This window comes from Chelmon rostratus, chromosome 21 (genome assembly GCF_017976325.1).
Source record: "Chelmon rostratus isolate fCheRos1 chromosome 21, fCheRos1.pri, whole genome shotgun sequence".
Classification (NCBI taxonomy): domain Eukaryota; kingdom Metazoa; phylum Chordata; class Actinopteri; order Chaetodontiformes; family Chaetodontidae; genus Chelmon; species Chelmon rostratus.
Genome location: NC_055678.1, coordinates 21073497 through 21088319, shown reverse-complemented (window position 1 = coordinate 21088319; position 14823 = coordinate 21073497). Strand labels below are relative to the sequence as shown.

Below are 14823 nucleotides of genomic sequence, written 5' to 3'. Positions count from 1 at the left end.
CAATGAGTTTAAGTATGTCCACAGTGTCCTCTTTGGTTAGTCCAGCTTCGGTTTATCTGATGTAGCAACGCGTTTATTTCCAGAATGTGATGCCTCTGTCAGCTGGCCTGTTTAAGAGTGAGAGGAAGAACCTGGTTCCTCAGTGTCCTCCACGGCTGCATGTCCAGTTTCTCACTCCCGTATTATGGAGCCGTGTTCCCAACCACTTCCTCAAGGTAACCCCTCCTACCTGTTTACAGGGTTTTTGGGCTTTTTTTGGGCCTTTTTTTTGTTCCTCTGTTTTGGCTGACAGAAGGGATATTAAGCCTTGGCTGAAGAATGTTCAAGTCACTAATTGTGCAATGGATTGAACAAAGGGGATGTAAAGGCTGACAGTTATGAAAAAAGATGTTAGGAGTATAAGGAGTGTAATAATTGGGCCAGCTTATGTCTTTTTTTCTGTTTTTTTTCAGGTGCTTGCATCCAGAGTGAATGACAGACTTGGCTGGCTGGTCCAGTGTAACGAACCTCTGCAGTTCATGTCTCTGCACATACCTGAGGAGAACAGGTGGAGTGCCCGCAGCTACACACACACACATACACACACCTTTTTATCCTCCCGTTGTCTCATTTCTCATGCAGTATCACTCTGTCTGTTGTCTAGGTCGGTGGATATCCTGGAGCTGTCAGAGCAAAGGGACTTATTAAAGTTTCACTACCATACCCTCAGACTGTACTCTGCAATCTGTGCTCTGGGAAACAACCGGGTGGCACATGCCCTCTGCTCCCATGTGGACGAGTCACAGCTCCTGCAGGCTATAGAGAATAAGTATATGCCAGGTAACACGCACATAGTATGACAACAATAACTGCATGCAAGGTAATAGAACCTGTTTGAGAAATGGGTAGAGGCAATAGTGAGACCCTGACTTTAAAAATGATAAGGTTTGAATTATTCAATATTTGTCTCATCATCAACAAGTCACATAAAAACCTCAAACCAACACTGTGTTAGTTCGACTCAGTAAATTCTGGCTTCCCTCTCAGCTCCCAGCCCATTGGCTCCCACTGAAGACCTCAATCTTTCAAAGCAACTTAAAAGTATATAGTTTCCCTTTCACAAAGGCTCAGTAATTTCATCATCCAGCTGGTCACTGTTTTAACAGATGTTACTCAAAGAAAGTAAATGGGCCATTTGAACAATGGAGCTTTATGGCACAGAGGAATAAGATATACAAGTTTTTAATACACACACAGTACTTGTTTATAGGATACACTCATTGTTAGTTGTACTCTGCATATGACATTTGTTAACAGTAAGAAAATGTGGAATATAATATATTATCACCAGACTTATACTTTACTTACACAATTATTGCTATTTTGTAAATAAAATACCAAAAGTAAAAGTAATCATTATGCAGAATTGCTAATGTTCTTGTTGATACTGTAATTATGCTGCATAGGTACAGTGGATATGTGTATTTAAACACACACCTACTTGTATTTGTCGGCTACACATCCCAGGGGATGAGCATACAGGGGAATCCTTGACTTGAGTCTGTAGAGATATACAATCAGTGGCCCCTTTATTAGGTACAGCTGTACGATCTAATGTAATCAATACACCAGCTCAGCCATAAATTCTGCTGTTATGTTGCCTATAATGTTTAGGGTTTAATTTACGCTGTCTTTCTCTCTCCTCTCATCAAATAAGAAGAACATTTTCACTGTTATGAGTCAGAGTGACAATAAACATGATAAGCTTCAATCCATCACTGCATTCTATCTAACAACGGTTGAAAATGTGACTTCAGTTTTTTTTTGGTCATGAACAAGAAGCTGGCCTCAGAGACTGTTTTGAGTGTTAGACAGAGTCAATACAATTCCACGTGCCTTGGTTGTTTTCAGCAACAGGTCATCTCTCCCTGGAGCTGGTCCCAACTCAAGGCCGTGCAGTCTTGGGAACCTGCATTAAGACTCATCCTTGACATCTCATGCACACTATTTAGATGTGCCAAAATGTGAAAGAGCACTTATCTTAAGCATTGGTGGTGGGCTGAGGTATTTACGCTCCACCACTGTCCACATTTACCATGTTGGCATGTTTCTATGAAGCTCATAAGCATACATACGGTTGCTAGTTTATTAGGTATACCTAATATATCTAAAAAATGAAGATAGCTTTTAATTTAAATAACTTGAGGTAAATGTAGGCCAACTGGCATCTGGTTATGTTAGCTAGTGCAGTGTTACTCACATTAACTAACCACCATTAGAATCTAACTTGCTATTATCTTACAGGTAACATGAACTAAAGCTGGCCACATAAAATACCACCATTGACATGATTCATGAGCTGTCAGCTCATGCACTAAAATGTCAGAAATGCAGTAATTTCATCATTCATGGTTAATTTTACCAGTGAGTGTGCTTGGGAAACACTGAAAATATACGGGCTCAGTACTTACTCACACCACACCATGTGCAGGTGCAGTTTCAGTCAGGGGTCATCACTGCGTTCCGCCACTGGATGTGGGAGACATGGACAGCACTGACTGATGCCGGCAGCACTCCTGGTAGTTTGAGTCGGCTGCTTGTACACAAGGAGTGTCCAGTGTTAGATGGTGTCCTCAGGCTGGATCCTGTGGGTCATAGTGCACAGAGGGTAACAGTCACTGTGGAATGAGTACTGGCACTGTGCCACTGTTCAGCCATGGGCACCATTCTTTTCCCATAAAGTCACTGCAGACAGTCATTTGTCGGGCTGGGTTGGAATATTCTATGAAGGGTCTCTGGAGCAGAGGTCTCCAGTTCCACTTAAATTATCTGAACCTTTTAGTGATTCTAGTAGCTTAACTTAACAGTAGCTTATCCGTCAGTCAGGTTTGCACTTCCATCAGTTACATACGCATACACACAAACTAATATTATTGAGCATAAAAACACCTCCCTTCTCTGGGAGAGACACATGTCCTGAGGATTCTGCTGTCCAGGGTGGATATCTGGGCAATCTGCAGTGGAGCAGTTTCATCAAGAGAAAACAGTGTCTGCCGTTCTTCTCAATGCACTATCTAGGTGCACCTCTTGGCGTGGACATGCATGCTTGGCTGCCCATCCTCTAGTATGCATTTCCTATCTTGGCTCTGATGATCTCCCACTCTGTCCAGACTGAGGGAGCAATGCCAAACACTGATTCTAATAGCTCTGCACTGGCCAGTTATGCACTGACAGAGATATATGAACTGTTCCATCAGCTGGGGGGGGCACAATATTTCACCCACACCCAGAATGGCTAGCACGATTTCCCTGGCCCATGAGTGGTATAATTTAGCCTAACTAATTTACAGTGGGGCTTCCTCAGAATTTAATTAACACTCTTCAGAACACTAGAGCCTCCTCCACCAGGTCCCTTTGCAGCTGTAAATGGAGAGTGTTTGAGGAGTGGCTTCACAAGGATTTTGTCATTTCTGCTGAACTTAATTGACAAACAAAAAGCCTTCTCCACAGATACAGTGTACATGGCTGCTATTGCTGCATTACATGCCGGGTATAAAGGTGAAATAGCTAGCCAGCATTCTTTGGACATCCTTTGGTTCTTTAATGATAGAGGGGGGTAGCATTCTATTTAAAGGGGTTTCTATCCAGAACATTTGAGCAGTGGCAGACTGGTTTTCACTCCTTACCTTTGTGACTCATGCGATACTGTGCTCAGCGTGCTTTTTGTTGACTGCTGGTTGTTGCTTGACTATCTTGAGTTCCCATGTCTGATGGTGGGACATCGAAACAAAAGCTGTGAGAACTTTGGTTACTTGCGTAACCCTGGTTCTCAGAGTAACATGAGTGAGATATCTCACCAGATAGCCCTTTTTGTCGGGGTGTAAGAGGAGGTGCTTATTTTGAATGGTGCTACGTTTAGCACAAGTTATATAAGGGTAGGTGGATCTATCTGATGCAGACATCATGATCACCAGTCATTCAGGATTAGCCTGATGGCTTAAATGGTTCTGAGGAATACGCAGGGAGTCGTATCCCATAGTGAGACTTCTCACCCATTCTACTCTGAGAACCAGGGTAACTCAAGTAACCTTAAGTTGCCTTGGTAGCAAATAGGGTGCGACTTTAGACATATATGCTCACTTAGAGTAATAACTGGATGTCTTAGAAGGTGGCTTTACACAATTATATAAAGATTAATGTAATTGATAAGACCAGGTCATAGATGTAGTCTGTTTATTAATTGCTAAGATTGCAAATTAATCCCTAATTAAGAAGATAAATGTTTTAGTTGAACGTTTATAACTATTATTCTGTCATTCTCTCACCCACAGGTTTGCTTCGTGCGGGCTACTACGACCTCCTCATTGACATCCACCTGAGCAGCTACGCCACGGCTCGCCTCATGATGAACAATGAGTACATTGTTCCCATGACAGATGAAACCAAGAGCATTACCCTGTTTCCAGATGAGAAGAAGAAACACGGCCTGCCAGGCATTGGACTCAGCACTTCCCTGAGACCCAGAATGCACTTCTCATCTCCGAGTTTTGTCTGTGGGAGTGGACCATTGTATCGTAATAATGGCATCAACGGATCAGGATCAGGAGACTGTTTCCAGTACAGCCCCGAATTCCCCTTAGATATACTGAAAATCAAAACCATCGAGATGCTAACAGAAGCTGTGCGAGAGGGAAGCATGCATGTACGCGATCCAATAGGAGGCAGCACTGAGTTTCTCTTTGTCCCCCTCATCAAGCTGTTCTACACCATGCTAATAATGGGAGTTTTCCAAAATGGAGACCTGAAGAATATCCTCAGACTGATTGAACCGTCTGTGTTCTCGGAAAGACTTGAGGGGCAGGAGGACACACACAAGGAGCTGGAGGTGGTGAAGGAGTTGGAGAGTGAAGGAAGAGGAGAGGACGGAGGGAGGAACATGCCTAAAGGACTGTTACAGATGAAGCTACCAGAGCCTGTAAAACTCCAGGTGACAGTAAACCCTCTTTTGTTTTTCTATATTAGAGCATTGGTCTATTTACGGCAGTTTTTAAAAAGAATCATATTCAATGTGACAGCGAGTCAGGGCAACATATTTTTTTGGTATACTTTCTTACGTGAGGATGACAAAGCTCTTTTAAGGTTTCGTAAAACATGATATAGAATTGCATGCCTTCTACTGTACATTTAGTCATATATGTGATGTACTTTGCAAAAGCAATGGAAGTTACAGTAACCCTCAAATAACAGTTAGAAATCTGACAACTTCTGGTTTTCCTCAAATGTGCAGGCTCCTGAATGGTATGAGTGGTAAGATTAGACACAAATTAAACCAATGAGCACCATGAACAACTTGCACAGTTGGTAACAGAGGAATCTCATTGCCGTTGACTGTCAAAAATACAGCAGAGCTTCGCCATGTTTGTTCCTGCAGATCACTGATGTAGGAACATATCTTTATCATACATCAAAACTTTTCAGCAAACTCATTAATGACAAAACAAGCCCACCATCAGAACCGGAAATAAACAACTGTTTAGTGATAGATTCTGAATTTTGATTGAAATATGCAAGACTCTGCAATAACAGTGACACCTAACCTTGAAGACAGAGGGGTGTATCCTACAAAGTTGGTTGTTGACCTTTTTTCATCATAATACAGTATATAGTTGACTCAACAGTAAGTGTGGTTGTATGTGTTTCATCTTTGCATGTGTGTGTTTTTTGCACGTAGATGTGCCATGTGCTGCAGTACCTGTGTGACTGCCAGGTTCGTCATCGTATCGAGGCTGTGGTGGCCTTCTCTGATGACTTTGTCGCCTGTCTCCAAGACAACCAGCGGTTCCGCTACAACGAGGTGATGCTGGCGCTCAACATGTCTGCAGCCCTCACTGCAAAGAAGACCAAAGAGTTCAGATCTCCTCCGCAGGAGCAGGTAGGAGCACCGCTGAGGAAATGAGAGGCTGGGCTGGAGGACAGAACAGTACAGAAGAACAGGTTGTTCTACAAAGAATAGAGCAGATTGTAGATCAACTGCAGTGTAGAAGAGTACAAACAGTAGAGTACAGTGACAGATGAAGTGGAAAGTAAGCAGAGAAGAACAGCATACAGTAGAGTAGAACAAACAATGAGGATGCGGATTAAGTTGAGGAGCATATTCTGTATTATCTTAAACATTGATTCAGCTAAAGCCTTTTAACACTGGACACCAGTTTGTTCCATTCTCTCACATTTTACATTGAGCAGACTCTTGCAGTGTATGAAACTGTTGTCAGACATAGTTTTCCATTCTGTGCTGCTTTGGCTCTGCACTGCACACTCCAAATCAAATAGCCTCTTTCCAGTACACTGGTGGAAACATGTTCCTGTATCCCGTTCCAAAACTTTGACCAAATGCTCACTGGATTTCTGTGAGGTTGCTGTAGAAGTAGTTGCTGTACAAGTATGTACCGAACAGGACCTCACAGTGACATCTGCATGTGTTTCTACAGATCAACATGCTGCTGAACTTTAAGGATGAAAAGCAGGAGTGTCCCTGTCCTGAATACATTCGAGAACAGCTGCTTGACTTCCACGAAGACCTCATGAGACACTGTGGTAATGTACCAATCAGCGTCACCTACACAGTCAACCAAACTTTGAACTGAACGACAATATCCAACATACTGTTTGCACAGTTTACTGATTTCCCCATTCTGTCAGGTATAGAGTTGGATGAGGAGAGAGGGATAGGTGGTGACAGTGATTTTACCATCCGAGGTCGACTCCTGTCATTGGTGGAGAAAGTGGCTTACCTGAAGAAGAAGATGGCCAACCTGCCAAAGGAGAAAAAAGAAAGAAAACCCAGTAAGTCCACTGCACCAGCTGATACACAGACAGATGTGGAGTACATCTGAACATTTGACAATTTGTTACCCAAAATCTGTGCGTGTGTATGTGTGTGTGTTCTGGAAAAATGCTCAGATCACACACAAATGGAAATGTTTTGAGTAAATTCAGATTCCTGATGGATGAATCTTTTCCATCTGAAGAACGCTGTGACCTCTCTCTAGAATTACCTGCAGGACAAATTTTACATGTTAAGCCTTTGATTATTTTCCTACTGTGTTGTACATTCCATCCGACAGTTTGGGGCGGCCATAAACATTACACACTCCAGCTAGCAGCACTTTAATTGGGTTTTATGTTCAACGATCCCCACTGCTAATGGAATTTTTAGAGGCTTCATTCTAAACAAGTAAAGTCAAAGAATATGGAACATTTGTAAAGTAAGGCTTCTATTTCTTTAAAGATGGCTTGAAGACCTCCCTTTTCCGAGAGTACTTACTCATTTAATACAATCTTTATCCGTCTCTCTCTAGTTGTCTTTCTCTCAAAAAAGTAAAAATTGTACTTCTTGCAGCCTTGTGTCATGTGGAACATGAGCTGAGAGTTGAGACGCTTACTGTCAAAAGCCCTTTCTAAACAGAGATCCCACAATACTGCTAGAAGAAGAGCGGCCATTACGCCAGATTTAAAAAACGCCAGGATAATGCTTCTGGAGTGTGTGAAGAAAAAGAGGTGTAACACGACAGCAACGACATCTACTGGTTCCAGCAGATGTAGATTCAGCAATGTTACTACCTATACTGCTGGCTTATTGATGGAAAAACAATGCCCCCCCATTATGTGTTTGTACAGTTTATACAGAGCTGCAAGGTGAAATACCAGCATTCCCACGTCTGTATTAAAGAGGAGATGCTTCACCTTGATCTACTGTGGCTTGGATTCTAACTTATTGTATGTTGCTTCTGCCAAATGAATAAAGTGTAAAATCAGTATATACCAGGAAATATCAGAAGTGAAAAATATACAAAAAATAAGAGGGGGAGGAAGAGGAGAAATAAGATTTTCTGACTGTGGGCCCACAATTGACCAACACCCCCTGCCTCTCTCTGTCTCCATCTCCCCCTCTCCCTTTGCCTCGCTCTGTCTCTGCAGGTACGTTACAGCAGTTGATTTCAGACACGATGGTCCGCTGGGCTCAGGAGTCAGTTATTGAGGATCCAGAGCTGGTCAGAGCCATGTTTGTCCTGCTGCATCGCCAGTATGATGGCATTGGAGGACAGGTTTGTGTGTGTGTGTGTGTGTGTGTGTGTCATTGCTTTACTGTACTTCTCTGGCTCATATACATGCTCATAACGAAGAGCCTCATTATCTAAAAAGCTGAAGTTTGAACATAACAAATACAACACCAACAAATGATTTGATCAAAAACACTAACAGGAGAAACAAAAGTTTAAAAGAACAATATAAATGATTACTGAATTCTCCTTTACATGATTTCTCTCTCACAACTCAAGTTTCCAACATAGCGCCACCAGAGTGGCAGCCTGTTACAGCAGCTCTTGCTCACTGTTGTGCGTCTCTGTGCACCTTATAAGAAAGGCCAGAGCAGACAGTATCTCCTCACAAGACTCAGGTTCACTTTGCTGTGACTCTGAAAATGTTCCTGCTGTGAGATTAATAAAGGATTATCTTATTTTATAACGTATGGTAACTGATAACAGGCTGCTCAGTCTGTTATCGTCTTCACAGTAAAATCAAGTCTCTGACAGGAAGGGAATGTGTGGACCTTGGCAATAAGTTTGAAAAGATATGAATCTGTCTCCATCTGTCCAGGTGCGGGCTCTTCCTAAGACCTACACTATAAACTCGGTATCGATCGAGGACACTATCAATCTGCTGGCTGCTCTGGGTCAGATCAGATCTCTGCTGAGTGTCCGTATGGGGAGAGAGGAAGAGAAACTGATGATCAGAGGGCTGGGGTGAGAACACACTCATCTGCCAGGCTCCTCTTTCTTCTCTGGCTTGTTGACAGTGACTTTCCATTTGTTAGAGCACTGGATGACTGGACAAATGTCTATACTGACCAATTTGAAAATGAGTGTTTAAAACATAATTGTGATTTGTTCATAATTTGTTCATTTGTAAATAAATGTAGCATATAGAGTGCATACAGAAAGTTTTCAGACCTTTTCAAGGGTGACACCTAAGCTTGGTGACAGACACTCACAATTGAGCTATGGTGCATCTTTCTTCTATCAGTGATCCTTGAGCTGCTTCTACAACTTGATTAGAGTCCATCTGTGATTAGCTGTATATATTGGATATACACTATATTGCCAAAAATATTCACTCAGCCATCGAAATAGTTGAAATCAGGTGTTCCAATCACTTCAATGTCCACAGATGAATAAAATCAAGCAGCAAGGCATGCAGACTGTTTCTACAAACATATAACAACACATGTGAAAGAATGGGTCGCTCTTAGGAGCTCAGTGAATTCAAGCGTGGAACTCTGATAGGATGCCCCCTGTGCAACAAGTCCAGTCGTGAAATTTCCTCCCTCTTAAATATTCCAGTTAACTATATTATAACAAAGTGGAGGCGATTGGGAAGCACAGCAACTCAGCCATGAAGTGGTGGGCCATGTAAAATGACGGAGGAGGGTCAGTGGATGCTGAGGCGCATAGTGCGCAGAGGTCAATCGCTACAGACGTCTAAACTTCATGAGGCCTTCTGATTAGCTCAAGAACAATGTGTACAGAGCTTCATGGAATGGATTTCCATGGCCCAGCAGCTGCTTCACCATCTGGCCATCTGATGTTTGGCAGTTGTCAGGAGAACGGTACTTGTCTGACTGCATTGTGCTAAGTGTAAAGTGTAGCAAACCACTCGTAAACCTTGTGGAAAGCTTCCCCAGAAGAGTTGAAGCTGTCGGGTGGACCGACGTCATATTAAACCCTATGGATTAAGAATGGGATGTCACTTAAGTTCATATGCGAGTCAAGGCAGGTGAGCAAATACTTTTGGCATATAGTGTAATTAGGAAAGGCACACACCCATCATCTGATGATGTATGTGTGAGTGAAAAGCAAACATTAAGGTTGAGAGAATTGTCTGTAGACAAAGAGACAGATTGTTTCAAAGCACACATCTAAGGAAGCATGTGAGAAAAGTTCTGCAGCATTGAAAGTGCCCAGGCACGGCCAGCCTGCGTCATTCTCAACTGGAAGAGGTTTGGAACCACCAACAGTCTTCCTACATCTGGCCGCTCAGCCAAAATGAGCAATCAGGGGTTAAGGGCCTTGGTCAGACAGGTAACCAAGAACCCAGTGATCACTATGAATGACATCCAGAGTCACTTTGTGGAAATGGGTGAACCTAACAGAAGGACAACCATCAATGCAGCACTCCAGGCCTTTATGGCATGGTGGCCAGACTGAAGCCATTCCTCACTACACGGCACACGACATCCTGTAAGGAGTTAGCAAAAGGCATCTGAACAATTCCATGAGAAACACTCCAAGACCATGAGAAGCAGAATCCTCTGGTCCGATGAAATGAAGATCGATCTGTTTGGCCACAATTCCCAACGGCATGTGCGAAGGAAACCAGGCACTGAGCATCACCTCATTAATACCATCCCTACTGTCCAGCACTGTGGTGGCAGCATCACGCTGTAGGGATGTTTTTCTGGTAGACAGTCAGGATAGAGGGAAAGATAGATGCAGAAAAATCTAGAGCTATCCTGAGAGAAAGCCTTTTTCCACAATACTAAGGACCCCACATTACTAACAAGAAAACAACCTGAAGCATACTGCGAAGACAACACACTAGTGGCCCAGCCAGAGTCCGGACCTGAATCCAATAGCATCTCAGAATCAGAATCAGTTTCAGAATTGGCCAAGTATGTGTGCACATACAAGGAATTTGACTCTGGTTTAAATACGGCACTCAATGTACTTTCATAGGAAAACAGACATGCAAAAGACTGAACAATGGGTTAATCTGTCATTGCTGCAAAGGTGCTTTAACCAAGTACTAAGCGAAAGGTCTGAAGACCTACAGTATGCAAATGTGATACTTCAGGCTTAAAAATCAAAAGCCTAACCCTAACCCAAAAGTCCCTCTTAAGATGAGTCTGAAGCATAACAAAATGTTAAACTTGAAAGGGTCTGAAAACTTTGCGTGTGCTCTGTATAATGCATGTACTATATATTGTACACATGATATGCAATACTCCTTTCTATGAACCAGTAAACTGCAGTCTTGTCTGATTTCAATTTGAAGCAAAGCAGACCGACCACAGGATTCTCTAGATGAATGATGAAAAACTCAACCTGTGAACTTGTCCCTCCTTCTCTGCAGTGATATCATGAACAACAAGGTGTTCTACCAACATCCTAACCTGATGAGAGCTCTGGGGATGCACGAAACTGTCATGGAGGTCATGGTCAACGTACTCAGTGGAGGAGACTCCAAGGTATGACGTATGCCTACGCTGAAGAACTAGGAAATATGTTGACGTACTGAAGCTGGATCAGAGTGTCGACACAGACATTTTGTGCAGATGTGCAGAAGACAATCAGTACATGATTTTCGTGTACCAACCCAGTGCATGATGTCTGTGTTCCTGCAGGAGATCACCTTTCCTAAAATGGTGGCCAACTGCTGTCGGTTCCTCTGTTACTTCTGTCGAATCAGCCGCCAGAACCAGAAAGCCATGTTTGACCATCTCAGCTACCTGTTGGAGAACAGCAGCGTTGGCCTCGGTGAGTGTGAATGTGTGTGTGACTTGCTTGTCAGTGACTCCCTGAATTAAGATTGCTTTGCCAAATTGATGAGATGTATTATTTAGAACAAGATGTTCAATACTCAAATCACTGTGTGTTTGAAAATGAAGATCCTCTGCTCACCCCTTCCTGCTCACCAGTGTTCTTGTTTAAATACTGTGTTGTTTTCTTGCTCGTCTGTGTGGGGGGAGGCGTGTGCTGATTACTGATGAGATTCTGGGTACTTTGTGAAACTTGATTTGTTTTTACAGCTTCATACCTTATTGCTCACAGACTGGCTGTTTGAATAGTGCTGTACCCAACAGTGCTGTATATAGGAACAGATACACCTCTGTTTTATTGACAATACTCTCCCTATTCTCTTACTTCTGTTTATATTAACTGCATCTCTCCTCTCCTCTCCTCCCCTCTCCTGTCCTGTCCTGTCCTGTCCTGTCCTCTCCTCTCCTCTCCTCTCCTCTGTTTGTCCTCTCCTCTCCTCTCCTCTGTCCTGTCCTGTCCTCTCCTCCCCTCTCCTCTCCTCTCCTCTCCTCTCCTCTCCTCTCCTCTCCTCTCCTGTCCTGTCCTGTCCTCTCCTCTCCTCTCCTCTCCTCTCCTCTCCTCTCCTCTCCTCTGTCCTGTCCTGTCCTGTCCTCTGTCCTGTCCTGTCCTCTCCTCTGTTTGTCCTCTCCTCTCCTCTCCTCTTCTCTGTCTGTCCTGTCCTCCCCTCTCCTTTCCTTTCCTCTCCTCTCCTCTCCTGTCCTGTCCTGTCCTGTCCTGTCCTCTCCTCTCCTCTCCTGTCCTGTCCTGTCCTGTCCTGTCCTGTCCTCTCCTCTCCTCTCCTCTCCTCTCCTCTCCTCTTCTCTGTCTGTCCTGTCCTCCCCTCTCCTTTCCTCTCCTCTCCTCTCCTCTGTCCCCTCCTCTCCTTTCCTCTCCTCTCCCCTCCTCTCCTCTGTCCTGTCCTTTCCTCTCATCTCTCCTCTCCTCTGTCCTCTCCTCTCCTCTCCTCTCCTCTCCTCTCCTCTCCTCTGTTTGTCCTCTCCTCTCCTCTCCTCTGTCCTGTCCTGTCCTCTCCTCCCCTCTCCTCTCCTCTCCTCTCCTCTCCTCTCCTCTCCTCTCCTGTCCTGTCCTGTCCTCTCCTCTCCTCTCCTCTCCTCTCCTCTCCTCTCCTCTCCTCTCCTCTGTCCTGTCCTGTCCTCTCCTCTGTCCTGTCCTGTCCTCTCCTCTGTTTGTCCTCTCCTCTCCTCTCCTCTTCTCTGTCTGTCCTGTCCTCCCCTCTCCTTTCCTTTCCTCTCCTCTCCTCTCCTCTCCTCTCCTGTCCTGTCCTGTCCTGTCCTGTCCTGTCCTCTCCTCTCCTCTCCTGTCCTGTCCTGTCCTGTCCTGTCCTGTCCTGTCCTCTCCTCTCCTCTCCTCTTCTCTGTCTGTCCTGTCCTCCCCTCTCCTTTCCTCTCCTCTCCTCTCCTCTGTCCCCTCCTCTCCTTTCCTCTCCTCTCCCCTCCTCTCCTCTGTCCTGTCCTTTCCTCTCATCTCCTCTCCTCTCCTCTCCTCTGTCCTCTCCTCTCCTCTCCTCTCCTCTGTCTGTCCTGTCCTGTCCTCAGCATCTCCTTCCATGCGAGGCTCTACTCCTCTGGATGTGGCTGCAGCATCAGTCATGGATAATAATGAACTGGCCCTGGCTTTAAGAGAGCCAGACCTGGAGAAGGTGAGATTGAAACACACACTCACACACACACACACACACACACACACACACACACTAACAGACCTTTGAACATTACACAGACTTACATTCATTGACTGCAGATTTACACTGACCCTAATCTAATCAAATCACCTTCGACTTCCTCCAGCTTGTCACTGCTACACAGACAGAGACACACACACACACACACACACCTACTCCACACAGACACACACACACACACACGCTTCATTGGAACACGCAGAAGCGATTTCAGAGCACTAATGCAAAGTATTTATCATACCAGTCCTCACCTCACACAGACAAAAAGTAAAGCTAATACAGTCCTAATACAGTAATAACTACTGCATTCATGAAGGTTAGAATCCTGAGAGATGTTTTATCAATGTTATGGTCATTTCGGAGGCTGCAGATTGTTCTGCTTCTGCTGACTTGTGGTAAACTGAGGTGTTTCTAATAGTATCAGGATATCAGCGGAGTGAACTACATGTTAGAAACACATGTTCATATTGTTTTGACACAAATCAGTGACAATATGCGAGAATAGCAGAGAAGAGAAGCACACGCTCACATTTGATAAACTATGAGCTCAATGGTTTTATGCTTTTTAAAATTTTATTCAAGCTGTGCTTTCCACAGATAACCTGTCACACATTCTGTTGTGCATACTTTTTTTTCAATTTTTTCGATGAAATTATGTCAATTATATGTGGCCTCTGCAGGTGGTGCAGTACCTGGCCGGCTGCGGGCTGCAGAGCTGTGTGATGCTGGTGCGTAAAGGATACCCTGACATTGGCTGGAACCCTGTGGAGGGTGAACGATACCTCGACTTCCTGCGCTTTGCTGTCTTCTGCAACGGTGAAAATTCAAACAGCTTCAGTTCACAAATTCCCTGTCAAGTCTGTTATTTTCAACCAGCTATGTAATATGTCTTTAACACCTCTACTCTTCTGTGGCCAGGTGAAAGTGTGGAGGAGAATGCCAACGTTGTGGTGAGGCTTCTGATTCGCCGACCAGAATGTTTTGGCCCCGCTCTTCGGGGTGAAGGTGGTGATGGGCTGTTGGCCGCGATGGAGGAAGCCATCAAGATCTCTCAGGATCTCTCCAGAGACGGCCCCTCTCCTATGTCTGAGAGCAGCAAGACACTGTAAACCATCATTGTCACATCTCATTCATTTGCTGTTAGATTTTAGGCAAAGAAAACACACTTTACTTGCAGTTACACTGTGTCTTGTAATTTATCTGTATCTATATTTTCTCTGCTAGACGTCGTCAAGAGCTCATCAACAGTCCAATAGCTCAGTGCTATTGTAAAGACCCAGATGATATCTGCTCTAAACCCAAACACATCTTTTATCAATACCAGACCAGTGTAGTAACATTCACTGAATTGACAGGAATCACTTGTACAGGAACATCAACACTGTTCATCAAATGTTGCTTGACTTGCCCTGTATAGCACAGGTCTGCAATACAAGTCAACAATGCTACCAAATGCTGCCTCGGGAAATCTGCTACCCCCCCATTTGTCACATGATCCTTCATGCT

The 14823-nt window shown here is 44.1% G+C and overlaps 1 protein-coding gene across 1 annotated transcript in view; it reads left to right on the top strand.

The window, feature by feature from the left end:
- The window catches only part of ryr2a (ryanodine receptor 2a (cardiac)), a 112069-nt gene that overhangs the window by 45509 nt on the left and 51737 nt on the right, over nucleotides 1-14823 (top strand). Inside the window, exons 37-50 of the mRNA XM_041963415.1 lie at nucleotides 84-215; nucleotides 453-547; nucleotides 644-819; nucleotides 4311-4966; nucleotides 5711-5911; nucleotides 6468-6573; nucleotides 6679-6822; nucleotides 7957-8084; nucleotides 8638-8783; nucleotides 11170-11284; nucleotides 11441-11573; nucleotides 13172-13275; nucleotides 13998-14133; nucleotides 14236-14422. Of these exons, the coding sequence (XP_041819349.1) occupies nucleotides 84-215; nucleotides 453-547; nucleotides 644-819; nucleotides 4311-4966; nucleotides 5711-5911; nucleotides 6468-6573; nucleotides 6679-6822; nucleotides 7957-8084; nucleotides 8638-8783; nucleotides 11170-11284; nucleotides 11441-11573; nucleotides 13172-13275; nucleotides 13998-14133; nucleotides 14236-14422 (2459 nt within the window). The remainder of the gene's footprint in view (nucleotides 1-83; nucleotides 216-452; nucleotides 548-643; nucleotides 820-4310; nucleotides 4967-5710; nucleotides 5912-6467; nucleotides 6574-6678; nucleotides 6823-7956; nucleotides 8085-8637; nucleotides 8784-11169; nucleotides 11285-11440; nucleotides 11574-13171; nucleotides 13276-13997; nucleotides 14134-14235; nucleotides 14423-14823) is intronic.